Here is a 20,761-nt window from a genome sequence, read left to right on the forward strand (position 1 = left end):
ATGGAACAGGACATGCTGCTGTCTCGCTCCATCTCGACACTTGGGATGGGATGTCCCAAGACGTCCCGATCGGAATACTGGGATGCTAGTGGGACAATCCTATCCCGACACATGGGATGGTACCCCAACCCACTGTCCCGCAAGACGTCCCATCGGGATCTAAATCCTTGACCATAAAGTTACAAAATAGACATCACCAAGTCTTTTTTTTTTTTTGAAATCAAGAAATATTATGTAATTTATGAGAAACTTTGATAAAAGTTTTAGCTCTAACCTACACACAAATAAACAATGGAATATCTGAGGTCAACCACCCAGAAAACAAAGAAAAGTAGCCACCAAGTTATAGGACAAGAATATATTATTCCACTGTCATCATTTGAAATGTTGGCATGACATCTTGATGAGACAACTGGAGCATTAATTTTAGTATTTTACTTCCAATAGGCATAAACATCAATTCAAATGTAAGAAAAAGTTGAGCCAAGAGAAAAAAAAAATCTTTCCTTTTTTCAGGAAAGCAGAGAAACTTGGAGAAAGCCTCTCATCTCTACAATATAGTTTTTCTATCTTTAAGTTGAACAGAACCATACTTCTTTAAACCATCCATGAATATAACAGAAAAGGAAACACCAATTAATCATTTGAAGGTATTTAATGAAAAAACCAAAATATATCTAGTCCATTTTTTGACATAGGCATCTATTCTCTGACTGAATTCTGAATTAAATGGACCTTTAGATTTCACATCACCCCTTGCTCTCCATGTTTATTGTGCATTATGGGTGCTGCTCTCCAAAATAAATAAGTATTTTCGCTTTTCCTTCTCATTTAGTTTCTCCCCTATTTCAACTGAGTGGTTTCCCGTATGCATCATTATTTCTCCTTCAAACACAAATCCATCACATGGATGAAAACAAAATTTCTCTACTATTTGAAAAAGAAAGCAAGATCTCAGTTTGGTCATTTGGTTGGATCCATTTATTTTTAAGGCACACTCAATGCACACACACCTAAAGATGCTGAGTGCCACAGATCCCCTAGCTTGTTCAATCACACCAGATTCTTGACATGGCCCTCCATGGAGAGAGGAGCAGTTTGATATAGGCATTTCTCAGGTCTTATCTAGATTTTCACTGGATCTAGACCTTGAATGTTTAACAGTGTGAGTAGAATTAAAAGAATACATCAGCATTAAAGCATAGAAAGCATTGGATGTTAACAATCCAGCAAGGGTTTGTAGATTAAGATACACATCATAATCAGAACTCACATTAACTATTTATAATCAAGTTGGAACCACAAAACATTTTACCAATTGGATCAAGGAGAAGAAAGGATTTTCTTTCAACCCCTTCAACTTGGACCTCTCAAAGAATAATGAAAAAATAAGAGAATTTTGAAAGTATGGTTCTACATCCCTTTTTCTTTCAATAGTTCTATAGGAGAATGGATTACAATACCTCTACAAGACCTCTACTTGTATTAGTGAGGTCCACATTGCAAGTCTGGCTAGATTCCTCTAGTTGGAAGAGGTTACGATCTGCTAAAAGTAGACATGACTAACAAAGGCCATTATCCAATTACGGTCCTGGTAATCTGGGATCTTGGGAGAGGGGCATGGATTGGGGACAGACCTAATCTTCAGTTTTTTCTTCTTTTTTTTTTTTGTGTGTGTGTGGTAAAGTGGCTGCCTGAGATTTGAACCCATGCCATTGCACTTGTTAGAAGCCTTTAATGATTGCACCAAGCAAAAAATATGCATGACTAGTGGAAAGAATATGAAAAAGTTTGACTCCTCAAATTAGATCTCAGCTTTCACATCCACTGTCCTTATTGAGAGAGGGAGAAATTTGTAAGCCATGATCACTTCTATGTCAGGCATCTATATTTATATATGTGTACAGGGCAATTACAGGAGTGATTATAGGAAATCAAAAGACTAAAATCTTAAAACATACTATAATTCATAGCAGTCTTCAACCACTTCACTTAATCTTTTCGGATTGTGAGATATGCCTAGTTAAAATTTTTCCTCAAAGGAAACGTTGACTTTCAACAGCCCATTTGGAGGTCCAAATAAAGGAATTTGCCTCTAATTGTTGGGTGTGTTGAACCCCATAGGGGTGGATGCAGCTCTAAATATCTCAAAAAGTCATACAATTTCAGAACAAAAAGATCACCTCAATTGACCATTGTTAGGTATGTGACTCGACTTCTAATCTATCCAAGCATCCTCAAAATTAGGGGTCGCAGTAAGGTCGGGTTGGACCAAATACAGGTTGGGATACAAGTTAGGTCAAAAATCCAGGTCCAAACTTGACCATTTTATAAACTAGGTAATCCAACATGGCCCACAAGTTAAATCAAGTTAAATGGGTTAAACTGGTTAAGCATTGCCACCCCAACTGAAAACGGCCAAAGTGGTCCACAACAAGCCTGGTGATCCTCCTAGATCAAGGCTCCCTTTGTTTGGGAGACTTGAGTCATGTTAAACCAAAATTGGAGAAGCGGAAACACCCATTTCCCTTGTTAGTTCATCCTCTCTCATCGGTAGAACAAATTTCTTGCAAGCATTGACTAGCCTTTTCTCTTGCACAATAGTTACAAGGTCAAGGTTTCTTGATTCTTTCCTATCTTTCACAAAATGGTACTTCTGCTATCATCGGCAAAAGACTACATTTCGGTTCCATACGTAGGGGCTCCCTAGGATTACTTGACATACATCTAGAGGAGCAACTTTCAAAATTCAAACATTACTTTGTCGATATGTCTCCTGATTATAACGAATTTGAAGGTACACTGCTTAGCAATCTTCAACTCAACTTCTTTTGGATCCAATCAGGGTAGGGATGTGGATGTTAGTAGACTTCAGTCCCAGTTTTTGAACTAAAATCTCAGAGATGAGGTTCTTCTAGGAGCTTCCAAGATCTACGATAACTTTAATGATGCTCTACTTCACTTGGATCTTCACATAAAAGAGCTCTTCTTGTGCTTGTGTATGTTCTAGTTCCTACGTCAGGGTATCTCCAAATCAGCATTAGTCTGGGATGAGTTTTCTCAAGTTCAAGCAACTCCTCAATTTCAATCACATTAAGAGCACTTTCCTTTGTTTCTTGGTGCCCTCATTTTTTTTTTCTTTCAGCAACTTTGGGTGAAGCTTCCAACACTTTACTTTCGTGTAACTGCTATTCTCATACTAATCATAGAGATTTTTACGCATTGTATCGGTTTGCCTCTAACCCTCTTTTCCACTAGAATTTTCATCACTTCCCAAGTTTTGACTTGTAAACTTTCCTTGCTTCCCTCAATTCGTTTTTTCCTTGATCTTAATGGTCTTCACGTTGGTTTCACTGATGCTTTTAAGTTCTTTGAAAAACTTCAGCTCCTTCCACATACTATTCTTGAGACCTTCGATGTACTTCATGAACACTAGATGATCATCAATAGAAATACCCAGGAAGACGTCTTGATTGTGGAACTCGGTGTAGTCCTAGACACGTTGATCATAGTTTTGTCAAAGATACTGCTAGTTAATCCACCGATCTTCTTTGTACATGATAGATTAGAATTGCTTCTTGATCAAATTTTTGAATTTTCACCAAGTCATACTAGACATATCTTGGTTCCTAACAAGAATTCCATCAAGTAAGAGAATGTCTTAAGAGCTTTGGGCAAGTGAAAGCAACTTTTTGGACACTCGTGTTGCCATAAATAGTGAAATAAATCTCTAGTTCATCCAGCTAGTTGTCAGCTTCTTCACATTGACAGATCAATCATACAGACAAATCTCAATTCGGACTTCAACTTTAAAGGCTGAATAACATGGGTTGGTTTTCTTCTTTCCTAGTTGATTGGTCGTTATCATCAGATGTTGGAGACATCTTCACCATAGGATTTGTTGGTACTTTAATTGAAGGCATTACTTGAGATACAAAGTCGATGAGGTACGAGAAGGTCAAAAGCTTTTCTCCTATTTGCTTGTGCTGCTTGAGAGTCTCGACATGCACTAGAGCTCCACAAAGGATGGTAGTTTCTAATACCAACTGGATCCAGTTGGGAGAGAATTTTCCTTCAACCCATTAAATTCAGACCTTTTAAAAGAATAGAGGAAAAACAAGAGAAATTCAAACATAGGGTTCTAAATCTCCTTTTCTTTCATTAATTCTATAAGGAAATTAATTACAACACTTCTATTTACTCTAGCGAGGTTAGTTCTTACAAGATTCACATCCAATTGCTCTTCTAGTTAGAAGAGGTTACAGCTTTCCCAAAATAGACAAATAGTGAAAACTTACATAAAAGCTCAAACCCTCTTGTAGCTAGATCTCAACTTCTACATCAAATCTATCATTAGTCACTTCATTTAATTCTTTCCGCATTAAGAGATATGTCTGATCAAAGTTTCTCAAAAATATTACTTTCATCAGTATGGATGCCTAAACCAGATAATTCACCTCTGACTGCCAAGTGTCTTGAACCCTTTAGGGGTGGGCACGACTTTATAGATCTCGGAAAGTTATTCAATTACGGAAAAAAAATCAACTCAATTGGATGTAGTATAGAGAAGTTATAACCTCCAAAAGTTTAGGTGTGCAATTCAGCTTCCACCACAATGGATCTTGCTCCCGAACCCTATTGAACCCTGCCCTTGTGATCTTCCTAGACCATTTACAGCATAAAATTTCATACCGGTAATGTAAGAAGATCATAGTTACAAACATAAATCAGTCACAAATTCACATCAAGGAAATGGATGTTAAGATTTAAAATATAGATGAATTGGAAATTGGTATTAAAATTTATACTGGACTCAAAGAGCCATGATAAGTAATATCTTAAGCTTTATAGATGGTCAAAAGAAAAATGGAATAAGATAATAAAGTTAAAATCATCAGTATTTGATTTCAAGATCAAAGCTGAAGCACAAAATTGTAGAAATATTAATTTCTATATAAATATTATTTTTTAAGATAAATATGTATGAAAATCAGTTTGTCCAGATCAGAATTGGGTTCAAAATCCTAGTAGAAGGCAACAGCCAGCAATGAAGATATTCTTAATATACAACAAAAAACATGACATTCAGAATCAAAACATTATATTCACAAATTTAATGTAAATTTTAGCAGGCATTCCCTTAAAGTATTGCTTTGCATATACTAGTCCATGATGAGTCAGTATTAGCACCTAGAACTAGGCCGACACTAGGTATGAAGGTGAGCCATCTAGTATCAAGCAAGATCATTCCATCTCAACCTGTGTTAGTTTAGTACACCACTCAGTACTGAGAAAAATGGGTTAAACATCCTTCTTTTTTGTTTTCTGGCATTTGACAAGACTGCGAAGAGTGAATAGGAGTAAACAGCTCGTTAGAAGGTGGAAGCACACAAATTAATAATCTCGATGTGTTATTATTTCTTGTCCAAACTGTTGGTAGTTGGTACCTTAGAACGATTTATAATCTCAAAGGCACTATGCTTATCATTAATAATTGTCTTCTATCTTTACCAAGGACTGTCATTAAATTAATGTTGATGCATGGTTAGGACTTAGGTTGTCATATTAACTTAAAAGTATATGTCACAATATTCAGCACATGTTCATTAACAAATTTTTTTTTTGTTGTATCACAATGTGGGGGTTTAAAATACTGTTCCAATCCCTTAACTAGACACCAAAGAAAATCAAAAGCTTCAAAATATGAATAAATAAAATAAAATAAAACCCTTGTGACTAACCAAGAAAACATGGGCTCGTGCCCACTGTTCATTGGTATATGCTATTGGTTGGCATACCCTATTACACCAACCTCGTTGTGCTGCTTAAAAGCTCCTTAGGTATTATAAAAAGTATTGCAAAATCATAACTATAAGGGTTAATGTACTAATACTGTATTTGAGTCTTTTGATGAGTCATGATAACATACTTATAATTGCTATAGTTTTATTGTGAGAAAAACATAACTAAAATGGAATAAGGACATGAGATAGTAGATAATGTCGCTTTTACATTTTGTAAAAGCAACATAACCAACTTTCAAGTGAAAAAATAAAAAGAAAATAACTGCATACACAATTTGCTTACTACAAAAATACTTAAACAATCACATAAACCTTGCCAGAAAATGAACATTAGTTTACTTCATCATGGTGCAGTGGTCTAGCAGAACATGTTTAACATGTGACATGATAAATATAATTTGGTAGTGTATATGTAGAAAAACAACTATTTGTAGGTCAAAGATTATGATTTATATTTAGTGCATTAGTCGATTTTGAAACTTAGCACCTAAAACAAACTTACAGAGAATGAGGTCGCTCGAGCATTGAAATTCATTTCTTCCTCTAGGAGAATGACTTCAAGGCATCCCATATAAGATGCTCTTAGAAATTCAATAATAAGGGTTGTTGAAGGAGGCTGTCCAAGCTTTTTAGACTTCTCAGACTGATAAGAATAGATAAACAAGAAAATTACATAAGCGACATTGAAATTGCAACAAATATATTATTAAATTGTAGTATATTATTGATCTTTTAAAAAGATTAGCATGTAAAGGGCTAACTACATCAGAATATAATGTAACCTCAGTCAAAGGGCATACTATTAGCATCAGAATAATAAATGCCAGTACACATTTTGTAGCAAGAAGCAACATCTACTTTAAAAAGGGTGCTTTTCTCCATATTCAAATATTTATTAAGCATCTACATGTCTTAGTATTTCACAGCACAGCCATAATTCAGTAATGTAAAATAAAAATGACACACACATCCGTTGTCCTGGCAAGAATGGATGTTTTACAGAGCAAGGCATCAAATCAAGCTACTTGGTACCAAGCCCCGTACCAGTCCCACCTTGTTACTATGTCAATATGTTGGGTATGGAGGCTGGGTCGGCATACCACATGTTGGTATTGCCCCCATACTGTATACCAGTTTGGTACGGATATACTATGGTATGCCCCGTACCTCCTGGTAAGTATTGTCTGGCATTCCTTGGTTCAGATATTAATCTTGCAAATGCTTTTATGCAGCCTTCTTAGGCTTCTATTAGTTTTGATTGAAGATTGGCTTAACTAGTTACCAAAGAGTGAAACAAACTTTTCTCCAAGGAAGCCTATATCGAAGGTGAACGTCTGGGATTCCCCACATGGAGAATAGTTGGTCTTAAAAGGCTTTCCAAAGGTTTAAAATGAACTTATCAAGTTTCGGATATTTTCTCCAATCTCCTCTTCCTTAGCAAGAGTTAAAATTACTATTAATTGGAAAGAATAGTGACTATTGATGGATCAAATCCTTAATAGTTTGAAGTAGTTCTTACCAAAGATTCAAGTCCAGACAGGACATCTTGTAGGACACCAGGACCGGGTACAATCCCATGTGTCGAGATAGGACTATCCTGCCATCGTCCTAACATCCTGATCGGGACATCTTGAGACATCCCCTATCCCAAGTATTGGGATAGAGTGGGATGGTGGCACATCCTATTCCATAAAAAAAATCAAGATAGCCCCATCCCATGGGATTTAAAATCTTGGTTCTTACAAAACTTTTAGCTGAAAGAACTAAGTTATAGCAACTTTAAACTAAACATTCACATCTATCCTGGAAAGCAAGTATCGACACATATCCAGGTGTCGGATGTGCCTCAGATACCCTACATAATATCAAATTCTTGAATATTGCACATTTAAGACCTAGGAGGTGCTTAATTATTCCAGATACAGCTCTCAGATGAATTTCATGACAATTACATGTGGCCTTGACTTCATACTGGAGGTACTTTAAGGATGAAGAAATTAAAAGCTTTGCGAAATGTCATCTAATTTTTATACTTGAACTGGGTTTGCAGTTCTAAAAAGGCACATGTATGTCAATAGCAATTGGAAATAATGATAGCAAACAATCAATCTTAAAATTCATGACTCACGTTAATAAAAGTCTATAATCACCAAACATACTAGTATTACCTTTTAACAGAAGTTTGGCCGCTTTCAATATATGAAATCAAATGTAATAATATCATTGTTATATGAGTTTATCAATTTTAACAAGTCACCAGTAACATAAAGGCAGCAGCTGCCAATTGTATATAAGGTGAACATCCCGATAAATATTACCTTGGAACATCTTTCATATTATAACTTTAAAATTTAAGCATATGATTAAGTTAAGCATTCAGCAATACCGTGTTTATGAAAGTCTTTGAATGTTGAAGCCTTCACACCTCATGCATGTTAAACATCCATCTCAGATATATGTTCACCTATTGGTCATCTCGTTGTCTACAAAATCATTTTTATCTTGAGAAGAATTACTGATGGCCTATGTTCTAAAGGTAATCCACAAAAAGTTCAATATCTTCAATTCTTCCAATTATTAATTCCTTTTAAAAAGTAAAATGGCACTCAATGTCTCAAATGGACCACTGCACAAACATGATCAAATTTATTAGCAAGGTATAGCATGTGTGTCAAGGGACAAGCAGGTATCTCATGAAAGGAAAGTCTTTCATTTAATCCAAAGAAATTTATGATGATGACAATTAGATCATCTGATACATTTTTTAATCTCCATATCAAACCTCAATTTATCCAAGCAATACTTGATTTCATCCAGCACACTTAGGGAACTAGGAGATTTTCTAGCACTCTCAAGATCAGACTCCATATTTATTTTGTATATCCTCATTGAAATGAGACATGGTCCACCTCCAATGCCAGATACTTGCAAAAACTACAAGAGGCAACAAAATGTAATGAACATTTCATCACTCAAGAATTTGTCAATGTTTTCTATTGTCAGCTTTATAACAGCATAGCAGTTGAATATGCATCATGATGCTTTAACCTAAGAAGCTTCAAAATCAACCGAATTATGGGACACAAACCTGCTCACCAACAAAAACTATGCCAGATTTAGGCATGTCTTTCTGAAGCAAGTATAGCAAAGTTCGCAATCTTTCTTTCTTACTACAGATCTGCAACAAAACATGAAATCAAATATCCATAATCACATCAAATTTTGTTAATCTTTTGAATAACAACAGATAAATTGTGCAACCAAGTTTTATGAACTTGTAAAGAGTAGCTTCAAAATGACTTGACTTGGAAAATATTTGGACTACAAAGTAGTTGAATTCATAAAGCTCTCACTGTATCAAATATCTCACCACAAATTTGTGGCATAGGTTTGAAGGCATGGGCTCCACAGGATTGACATGGACGTGAACAACATCATTCTGTATCAACAGATAGATGAACATTCAGGCAAGATACTACAGCCAAGAGTGTTGTTGAGAAGCATCTGTTATTTATAATCAGATATAATACAGATAATGTAGCCTTGAAGAAGAAGAAGAAAACAAATCAGAAGACCTTAGTCCACTTCTGCTGTACACAATCATGTACAAAACGGTTATGCTGGGGGATAGTTGCACTGGCAAGAATAGTTTGGCGGCTACTAATTGCCGAATATGATGTCAAGAGTTTTCGCAGCAAATGCACTTGTTTTGATGAATTGAACATAAAGTCAACCTGCCAAGCAAGAAAATTCATGCATTATGAAAGGAATTGATGAACTTGTGGTCTTAATGAAATAATAAACAAAATTCATAATCTAGTCCAAAAGTCAAGCTTGAACAGTAGCATAAGCACTGTCACAATAAGCCCCTTATATCTCATAAAAATAGAAGCACAGATACAAGACCATAAGCAAACCTATAGACACATTTCAGCGAATTCTGAAAGATAACAGATCTTGGGTTTCCACTATCTTTCAGGAGGAAGCATTGCATTTTCAGAATCTTGGATTGTTTTTATTCATGATCATTTCTTGTGAGTATAAAAATGTAGTATAGGGATAGTACATATCCAATATCCCAATTTTATGGAATTACAGAAATATTGAAACATTCCCTAGAGAGAAGGGGGGGAAGAAGGTTATGTTTCAACAACAAGAAACTACAAGCAAACCTCAAATAGTAGGGACAAGGCTTGATGATTGTGGTTCAAATAAATAAACAACAAAACAAAGTTTTAAATCCCATGGGACGGGGCTGTCCCGATTTTTCGACGGAATAGGACGTGCCACCATCCCGTCATCCCGATACTTGGGACAAAGGGTGTCCTAAGACGTCCCAATTGGGATGCTGGGATGCTAGCGGGAGGGCCCTATCTCGAAATATGGGATGGTACCCTATCCCAATATCCCGTAGGGCGTCCCACTGGGATCTGAATCCTTGCAACAAACACCATCCATAAAAATGGTTGACTAATGAATTATGACAATATATTTATGCATCTGGATAACCATATTCTGTGAATTTATTTTCGTTTTTGGCTCTTTGGCTTGTAATTGTATTCATCTCTTTGCTTAATCTCTTTCTGATTTTAGTACTTTGAAAGGTCACCCCTTCTTTCACAAGCTGAAAAATCTGAGGCATCCTTTCCTACCTGTATGCAGAGGCAGCACATATTTCCTAGGTACCTTCCTAGCCGTTTGCATTGGGCAGAACAAATTCTCCAGTTCTCTTTCCAAACTTGATACCATGCACCAAAGAGAACATAGCTTATTGCTACCAGATTTTATTTCAAGTTGCACATTCAGACCCCCATTTGGTCAAAATAGGACACAGCACAGAATTCAGCAATGTATGCACTGAGTAAATGCTTGAGGGTTCATCTTTAATTGACAGCTTATATCTTCATCAATATAGTACATGCCACATAAATGGAATAACATGACATGGAACAACTGCCAAGGGTCTGCATGTGCAAAAGACCTAGTTGGACAAGAAAATAGGGCTAATCAGTTGATTGGCAGGAAATGGTAGTTGTTCTTTAACTATATCTTGGATTTAGGAAACAACAATACACAAAATCAACAATGCTTTCAACCATGGACTGCCATACCACCCCGAACTGCCCAGTATGGGGCATATCATACCATACCGGGTTGGAACTAGTATCCAACTCATGTTCGGATCCATACCGCCCTGTACCAAGGTGCGTACCAACCCATACTAAGATGTATCAAGACAAAGTGAGAACAATAGTTCTAGAGTTGTCTTAGCATGAGTTGCATACCATACCATACCAACTCATGCCGTACCAAGCCAGTAATATATGGTACAATACTGGTACAGAGATTGTAGACCTTGCTTTCAACAATTAGTGAACCAATCAGCTTATTAGAGGCATCAAAAAATAAATTAAATATTGACCAATTTCAATGATTCAATAGACTGAAACTTATATGGGATTTTGTAGAAATTATAACAAAAACTAGTAACTAAATCTGAGTGAAATATATGGCACCAGTCCATAGAAGCAACAATTAATATATCTCACTTATATTGCGACTTTCAAAAGTATGGATTCCCAAAACCCATGCATTGAAACCAGCTTTTTGCAATTAAGTCATGAATCTCGTGAAATAAAGAATTTATACTGAAAGCTTACTTGAAAATTCTTCAATTCTCTGAATATTGTTACCTAAGCCAAGTAGTCACTAGGGCCAATACATCTTACAAGAGGAACATGCACAGACCAGTGGGGTAAGTCCACTTGATCCACCCAAGCAGGCATGTGAGCCCACAGAACTGAGCATCCCCAATTTTCCACATTTCTTAGCAACATCTATAATTTGCACCTCACCTTCTAAAATGTGGAGGGAAGGTGTGGCCACCCTATCTAGTATGTGTGTGAAAGAGAGTGACGACATTCACATTCAAATTGGTCCCTGAGCTTATAGCTAGTGTCAACAACATCTCAATGGTGCATGTCTTGTATGTCTTCAATATAGAAAGCAACGATCTAGACCTCCACTCCAATGTGATGAGCTTTGAGGATCCAAGTTGGACCACTTCTACCAGCCCAATAGAGACCTAATTTGGGGCGGATCAAAAATTTTGTAGGGAGGCAATGTGACTTTGCATTCCACCGCTTAATTTTAAGCACACACAATCATAAAATATTTTAAAAATTTATATATATTGACCTATAATAGGATTATATTTTATAAGTCTCAATCCTCTTGAATTGACCGGTGAGTTCTAGGTTCTAGGATGATTGAATTACATCACTTAATTTTAAGTATAAACAATGATAAGATACTTTAAAAATCTAAATATATTGACCTATAACAGGATTATATTTTATAAGTCGCGATCCTCTTGAATCGACCAATGAGTTCTAGGTTCTGGGATGGATCGAAGACCTTTATAAATGAAAAATCGGGTCATCTTGGTTAGTACTGACCACTACAAATCGATTGAGATAGCTAATATTGAACATCTTGACATCTAGGATAGCCTAGCATCTCGATAACTCACTAGGATGCCACTTTTATCTTTTTTTCTCTTGTTGGCCATTTTTAATGGTTGTTTGGAAGCTTTTTAGAATTTATTTATATCGGAATTCCAGATTATGAGGATGTTTTTGAGGACTTAGAGCAGCATTAACCGTACCGCCCCATATCGGACAGTGCAGGGCGTACCATACAGTACCGATACATTGAATCAGTCTGTACCGACACAAGTGTACTATACCATATTGTGTACGGATACTATAGTGAGATTTTATCGGTACAAGGTCTGGTATCGAGACAGCGAATCTTGGCTTAGAGTAAGATTCACTATGTCGATATCGGGGCCCGTATCGGTTAGCTAGGGGCATAGTTCGATATGCCCCAATGTCATTCCATGCCAAGCCTAAACCAATAAAACAAAGAGAGTGAGGGAGAGAGAGAACTGGAGAGAGGAAAAGAGAAAGAGAGAGAGATAAAGGAGAGAGGGCAGAGAGGCCGGTTGTGGCCGTCCGAGGGCCACGAAGGCTCCCAAATGACCAAAGAAGTGGACGAGAGAGAGAACCAGAGAGGGAAAGAAAGAGAGAGAGAGGAAGGGGGAGGGAGGGAGAGGAAGAGAGGGAGAGGGAGAGAGAAGTGGCTGCCGAAGGGCCGCAGAGGCGGATAACCGGATCTTCCTCCCACCCTCCACGGAGGCCCCTATTTCAATCGCAATTTTATTTTTTGCCGACTTAATAAAATCGACAATAGAAGATTAAAAAAAAATTAAATCACGATCAACACAGGGGGCAAGTCACCCCTATTTCAATCAGATGGAGGGCAAAAAGAAAGATCTGACCATCTAAGGTCCTTCGTAGCCCTTCAACAGCCACCGCCAACCTCCCCACCCTCTTCCCCTCCCTTTCCTTCCCTCCCTCTCCCCCCATCTATTTTCCTCTATCTAGAGGGTAGGGCTCTAGAGGCCTCGGACCCTCAGTGGCCCTCCAACAGCCATGATGGGCCTTCGACAGCCTCCGACGGCCTCTTGGGCCTTTTCCTCTCCTTCCCTCCCCCATCTCTCTTTTTTTTTTCCTTCTCCCTCCCCCTCTCCTTGTTGGTGTTTCATTTCAAACACCAAAACTATCTTGGTCGGCTATTGGTATAGTTCAACACACCCCAAATAGGGAGGTTCGGGACGATTCAATAAACCCCAACTTAAAGTTTAGGGTAGACTCGTGCAAAGTAGGCCTAGCCCAACTCGACCCAACCTGATTTTGGCCAAGCTTGAACCGATGCTTTTAGTCTTTCAGTTCAAGCAAGGCTTTAATTCTCCAGACCTAACAAAAATCAAGTCAAGCTCGAGCATGGCATTTTTTTAATCCAACCTAACCCAATCGATATATTATACATTATATACAAAATTTATTTTACAGTACAGATGATAATACATGTAGAAGTTAAAGTATAAATGATATATTGTGTGGGTCGGGATTTTGGAATGAACAAAACCCTAGCCTTAATCCCTGTTCTCCCTTCTCTTTCCTTTGCTTATGATAGCATTGCCCCTATCCACACCACTCAAACCCAACTACAACCATCACCACTCTAGCCATGACCACCTCTCCATCCTCTTCCTCTCTCCCTTTCCCTCCATCCTCTTTCTCCCTCTACCTCCTTTTGCCCTATTTCTCTCTATCTCTCTGACCCTCTTCGTCCGCACCTTGCCCCCCCTTGTCCTGCCCTTGGTTTGGCCAAAGCTAGGGCATCCATAAACAAGCAACATTGGTAACCATCCTTCCTACGTATAATATTATGATTCTTATTTGTATATAATAGTTTATAACTATCCCCAATATCCTTGGATTTACTACTTTTTTTAACTAATTCTTGTAAAGAAGCAATATTGACTTTCATACATACCATTAAATCAATTAATTCCCTATTATTTTCGATCAAAGTTCCAACATTCCAAGTAACAAATCTAATGCTCTTCTTGTGAACAATATCCATCCTTATAAGATGCATTTTCATTTCCTTACTACTCCAACTAATAGCAATTTTACCAAATTATTATTAGAAGCCTCTCCAGTCCTAAATAATCGATGCTCATTTGTCACCCAATCGGGTAACATTTTAGTGGGTCATTTATGGACAACAACCAAACCAACCCTTGATATATATAATATAACATAACCATACAAAAAAAAAAAAGATTGTAAGGACTAAGGGTAGAGAGATAACAAATTTTACCAATTCTGTATGTCTTTCTTTTTATTCATCGATGAAATGAAGCAAAAGCAAATTCAATTATTATCCATTTCGTAAGTTTATTTAACTAAACACGGCATCGATCGTGGTCGCACATACAATGGACTAAAAATGAAGGAATGAAACTAAAAGGGAGTTTGAAGGATGCCCCCTTAGAATATGTGCATGTGTATTCAGATATACATACATACATATATAGCAAGAGATATTTAAAAAAACACAAATTTTGTGTAGATTTCTTCATTCCTCAATGAAATGAAGTAGATAGTATGTTTTCGATTTTCTAAAAAATGATTCATTAAGCATAATAAGTGAGTTCGTGTTTGTGTACAATGTCTATGCTTACGATGTCAAGCCAGAACCTTATGACAATTTTTGAGTTGAACCCTTGCCCATGCAAGATACATACGGGCAAGGTCTGCGGAACCGGTACCGGTGGCCGGACCGGCCAGCCGGCGGTACGGTTCGGCACGCCTCCGTTCCATTTCGAACTGAGGCGAACCGATGAAGGAAAACAAAGCCGAACCGGAGAAGAAAAAGAGAGAGAGAGAAAAATAGAGAGAGAGAGGGAGGAAGAAAAAAAAAGAGGGAGGGGGGTCCGCCGGAGGGCCTCCGGCAGGCCGCTGTGGCCGTCGGGCGGCGTAAACGCCTCCCGCGGCTCCGCGCGTGGAACAGGGGCGATCCGCCCCTGTTTCCCATTTTTTTTTTAAAAAAAATATTTTTCAAAATGAAGCCGGCCCACGCGCGGAGCCGCGGGAGGCGTTTACACCGTCCGACGACCAAGGCAGTCCGTCGGAGGCCCTCCGACGGACTCCCCTCCCTCTTTTTCTTCCTCTCTATTTCTCTTCCTCTCTTTTCCTCTTTTTCTCTCCTTTCTTTCCCGGCACCGGCATGTGCCGTTTTACATACCGGAACCATCTCGATTCCCCGTTGGGACAGTTCGGCACGCCCTGTACCGGGCGGTTCGGCCCAGTACGGCATTCCTTGCATACGAGGCATGTAATATGAAAGACCAAAAAACTCTACCACATTAAAAATACTAAAAAACCAAAAATAAAAAAAATAAAGATGGCACTGTGCTCACCAAATGGGCAGTTTTCACAAAGTGAAACAACATTTTCATTTAATTTAAGGTTTACAAGGATCCAAGTGCACCAAATTTTGCTTTGTAACTGTTAAAGTCTTTATGATTGGAAGTCATGCTTAATGATGTCGACAATCTACTATATGGCTTGCCATACACTTTGGCAAACCAGCTTTATTAGCACTACCCATTTCATAGATAAGAAAGCTCACATTTAGGGCATTTTGAATGTTGGTGATCATGTGCAAATTTTTGATTCAAAGATCCATCATGCTTTTTGCACTAAAAATACCTGGGCTTGAAAATATATATGTTATATGCAAAATTGCACCACACGCTTTTGTGGAGCCTTTGTGGCTTATGATTTTCTATAAGCTAACCTTGTTTTGATGTAGAAATGCTCATATGATTGTAAAGCCTTCATGGATTAGGCCTGTTACTTTGAACTATCCTTAGTTTCATGTAGAAATGCTCAGATGATGATGGCAATGATACATGAATGCAATTTATTACACATAGGGCCATAACAACAACTATTTGGCTTCGAACAAATTCATTCTTCGAAAAGGTTGCGAGAATTTGGAACTTGTAATATCGTTAAGTTAGCTACAAAATCGTCTAGGCCAAGCCCCCAACACCCATCATGAAACAATGACAATTGAACACGCATAAAGAAAATGATCATTCCAATCACCTCATCAATAACCAAAACCCTCATTGCTTCAAGTTTGAGAACATGTTTCTCAAGCATTTGACATAAGCTCCCTATGGTTGCGACCACTATTTGGGGGGGCTCTGCCTGGAAGAACAATAAAAGATGATAAGTGCAGACTGCAGAACATTTACCATGAAATGAAATAATGATACAGTAATTATATATCATAGTAATACAATTTACAGCTAAAGCAAAGGTATCGATAAGTGTACATTGGGAAATAATTGTTACAGTAAATTAGATGACACAGAATCTGCTCAGAGCTGTCAGCAAATGAACTGCCACACCACCTTGAACAACCGGGTCTGGGGCATACCATACCATATCAGGTCGAAACCAGTACGAAATTCATGTTTAGGTTGGTATGGTCCCCATTCCAACCCAAACCACAGCATCCCAACTTGCACCGAGATAAAAAGCAAGAAAAATGGCCCAAGAGCTATTTCGGTACAGGACACAAACCTACCATACTAATCCATACCGTACCGAACCAATACATACTGGTATGGTACCTGGTGTCAAGATTGCGAACCTTGATGCAAAAAAACCATGCTACTAGAGATTCCACAAAAACAAATGAGTCAAGGAACATTCTACTAAGTTACATCCCTAGGGTTTCTCATACATATTTAGCTAGGAGACAATCTAAATAGGCAATTTCCAGGCACCCAAAATGAAGTCCCTCTGAGGGTTGACCATGATATGCAAGGCCAAGTAAAGCAGATTAATATAGTGTGATTACTACAAGAAGATTGTGATAGATATGACATCATTAGTGATATTACAAAATGTTATATGGCTTGGATATAGGTGTCAGGTAGTGTACATATAATAGTCTAAGATTCAGATCCATCTTATTCCCAAAGATTAGGATTCAGAGACTTGGCTGAAAAAGGATCCATTAAATGGATAGATGCATGTAGATATATTGTGCTTCACCTAATCTTGTAGCATCCTATCTTGTTTGAGTTAATTTTTAGTCTCTGAGATATAAATATTCCTTTTGCTTCATATATTCATGTTTGTTATTACACTAGCTAGTTTATTCAACATCTCTTTCTTTCTTACACAAGCCAGAGATTGACATAAAAATTAGGACAATAATAACCATTGTTCGTAAATAAGCCTTTATCTTGAAATAGAATATAAAATTGGGACTGAATATTAATTTAGGCATTGAAACGCCTTTTCTCCCATGTGATCATAGCTGTTCATCGAATGTTCTTTTGTCAACACATGCAATACACATGATCAAAGCAAGATAAAACGCCATTCTTAATCATGTTTAGACAACACACCCATCATGATCCATGTTGCTTGTGCCCTTTTTCTCTCCCATTTTGTTCGTCTACAAATACTGGTCCTATGACCACTACCAAGGCACCAAGATCACCACCCAACCTAGTTAGCCACTAGCATGGTGACCTGCCTCATCCTATATAGGTTCTTGGCACCTCCATTCCTCACCTCTCTCTTGCTTGCTCACTTCCTCTACCCTCTCCATTTCTCTCTCCCTCTCTCCCCATTTCTGTTGTTTCCTATATTTTTTTCTCTTGGAGTGTTGTGTTTGAGAGTTCCAATGGTGTGTGGAACTCAAAACACTGACCAAGACAGTAAGCAAAAAGTTTTAAAGCATTTAAGGTTGTTCAACAGGACATGAGAGAATATAAAAGCCATAAAGTATTCAGCAAGAGAATAATACTGAGAGAGAAGTTTAAAGGAAGAATCAGGAGAAAAAGGAGGTGAAAAGAAAAATTGTGGTCCACCATAACAATTCAGTATTTCATAACAAAGCCATCTCCAATCCTTTTACTACCTAGCTAACAATACTAAGAGCTCTAATTACAGCAAAATATTTTGGCCATTTTTGACTCGGAAAACATTAGAATTTAGCTAAAGTTTATGGAATATCAATTGGAAATCCCAAAGAAACCTTTCCAGCAAGTCTAAGATCACAAGAATCCGATATTTCAACAAAAAGTTATTCTTTCTAAAGAGCTGTCCGTTGTATGTAAACTACATGTCTCAATCATTCAATTAAGTCAATGATTTTAAGTCACAATACTAGGGACCATACTAGTAGCCTATTGATATGGTTCAGTAGTCCCCATATCTATGGTCGGCGGAACTATCCTAAACCACTTGATTTGGGGCATGTCGAACCGTACCGATGGTGGATCAGGATGATTCCAGCCATGATTTTTCGAACCATCCCGAATCGAATGGTTCAAACCATGCCGAACCGTACTAGTGGGAAACCGATCCGATTCCGACGTAGAAAACGGTACAACGGCCTTCTCGAAGGGAGGAAGAAGAAAGAGAGGAAGAGAAAGAGAGAGAGGAGGGGGGAGAAGGAGAGGGAGAGGAAGCGAGGGCCTCCGGCAATTTAAGCTCTTATCGAGCTCGATAAGGGCGGAGGGAGGGAAGGACCGAAGGAGAGAGAGGGGGAGATCCTCCTTACCGTGCGTCCAGAGGCCATCAGAGGTCCCCAGACGAACGGCGACACCACTACACTGCCTCCAATGATTAGCAAGCCAGCAGCAAGGGCGGCCGAGGAGGGCCTCCACCCCTCCTCCCCTGCGGAACAAGGGTTTGCCCCTTTTTTCTTTTTTTTTTATCGCATGCATTGCCGACTTCGCCAATTGCCGACTTCAATCAAAATTATTAAAAAAATAAAATATAGTGAAGTGGGCAACACAGTTGCCGACTTCGCGCGATAAAATCGAAAAAAAATACAAAAAAAAGGCGAACCCCTGTTCCACAGGAGACGGGTGGAGGCCCTCGGCTCCTCCGACCTCTGCTACCCTCACCGCTTGCTCCTCCAACCTTGCCGCTCGCTCAACCGAGCTCCGATGGCCTCTTATCTCTCTCTCCCTCTCTCTTCCTCTCTTTCTTCTCCCTCTCCTCTTCTTCGTCCTATCGGTTCGAACTAGCATGGACCAGCATGAAACCATACCGAACCGTAGGTCGGTCGGCCGACATGGCGTTCGGTTTCGATTCGACGATCCTTGGTTCCAGCCTTTGAAACGAAACACTGGCAAAAACTGGAGAGGAAGAAGGAAAGAGAGGTTAAAAGAGAGAAGCGAGGGAAGGCGAGGGAGAGGGAAAGACAGCCTCCAGAGGCTGTCGTAGGCCACCAAGGCACTGTCGCCACTGTCGAGGTAGTGGATGTCCAAATTAACTGAAATTGGGGCTTCGACCCTAGTTTCGATTTTCTGTTTTGGTTTTATCGGGTTAAGTCGGCAACACTGCTGCCAACTCCTCTCTTTTCCTTTTTTGAGATTTTCTAATGAAGTTGGTATCATTGAAAAATCTCAAAAAAAGAAAAAGAATAGAGAAGTCAGCAATGGTGTTGCCAGCTTCACCCAATAAAACCAAAAATGAAAAACAAGATTGGGCCGAAGCCCTTATTTCGATCAACCCAGACATCCACCACCTTGGTAGCGGCAACAATGGCCTGGGCTGCCCTCTGGCGGCCATCTCTCCATCTCCCTTTGCTTTCCTTCCCTTCTCTCTCTCTCTCTCTCCTTCTCCCTCTCCCCCTCTCTATTGTATCAGTTCAAGCCTGGCACAAAATGGCACAGAGGCATATTGAACCATGTTGCTGACCGATTACTAGGGGCTCTAGTACCGGCACAGCAACCTTGTCCATACCAATATAAGGTACACCATTGTAATGGTCAAAGCACATATACCATGCATTAGAGGGTGCATATAGGATAACAAACAATACCAATACCAAACTAGGTTGGCACAATATGCCCCTATATTGTCAATATAGTTCAATAGCTGAAAATCAAGATCTAGAAAATATCCCAAACCATGCCATTTTAGACTCTAGTTATTAAGAAAACCTCATCTTAAAGCTCACAAAAGATTTCGTTTGCTTCACTTTTCACCAATATCCATGTTCAACATGTGCCATCTTTATCAAAATACTTGGTGCAAGGTTAACTTTTTGACCTTTGTATTTGAAAATACATATTTGGTTGGCCATCATGAATAACTTGTCAAATAACCATGGTCTACTTACTACCAAAAAATAAACATAAGAACAAGTGAACAACATTAGACATTTAGTCTTTCTATTTACCACTGCCGTGGAGAAATAGAGGGACCGAGGGAACGATACTCATGCTCTACCAATTGTCCAACCATATCCAGTCAGTTAATATTGAAATGATTGTCTCCTTTTTTAATTAAGTTTTTCAAAGACTTCTGCTGAAATCATCGTCACGGCACTTCGAATCAACTCTCTACCATCAGTGACTCTTGTTTATAATCTCAAAGAAAAGTTGTTCTTGTTTCAAAATTATGATTATGCTTTAATCTGCATCAGATTTTGTTTTGGTGAATCTTATTCTCTAAACATATGGCCAGTATCAAGCACTTCTAAGTGCAAGTTTG

The 20,761-nt window shown here is 38.5% G+C and overlaps 1 protein-coding gene across 11 annotated transcripts in view; it reads right to left on the reverse strand.

Moving 5' to 3' along the window:
* The window catches only part of LOC105051231 (DEAD-box ATP-dependent RNA helicase 58, chloroplastic), an 85,563-nt gene that overhangs the window by 16,577 nt on the left and 48,225 nt on the right, over positions 1-20,761 (reverse strand). For 10 of the 11 annotated variants that reach the window (XM_073243472.1, XM_029266492.2, XM_010931563.4 and 7 more), the window contains 5 exons: positions 16,334-16,438; positions 9,380-9,538; positions 9,175-9,243; positions 8,893-8,982; positions 6,307-6,447 (listed from right to left, as the gene is read on the reverse strand). In XM_073243472.1, coding sequence (XP_073099573.1) covers positions 6,307-6,447; positions 8,893-8,982; positions 9,175-9,243; positions 9,380-9,538; positions 16,334-16,438 — 564 coding nt within the window. The remainder of the gene's footprint in view (positions 1-6,306; positions 6,448-8,892; positions 8,983-9,174; positions 9,244-9,379; positions 9,539-16,333; positions 16,439-20,761) is intronic. The other variant, XM_029266491.2, reaches the window with a different exon arrangement.

The sequence above is a fragment of the Elaeis guineensis genome, chromosome 9 (genome assembly GCF_000442705.2).
Source record: "Elaeis guineensis isolate ETL-2024a chromosome 9, EG11, whole genome shotgun sequence".
NCBI lineage: Eukaryota > Viridiplantae > Streptophyta > Magnoliopsida > Arecales > Arecaceae > Elaeis > Elaeis guineensis.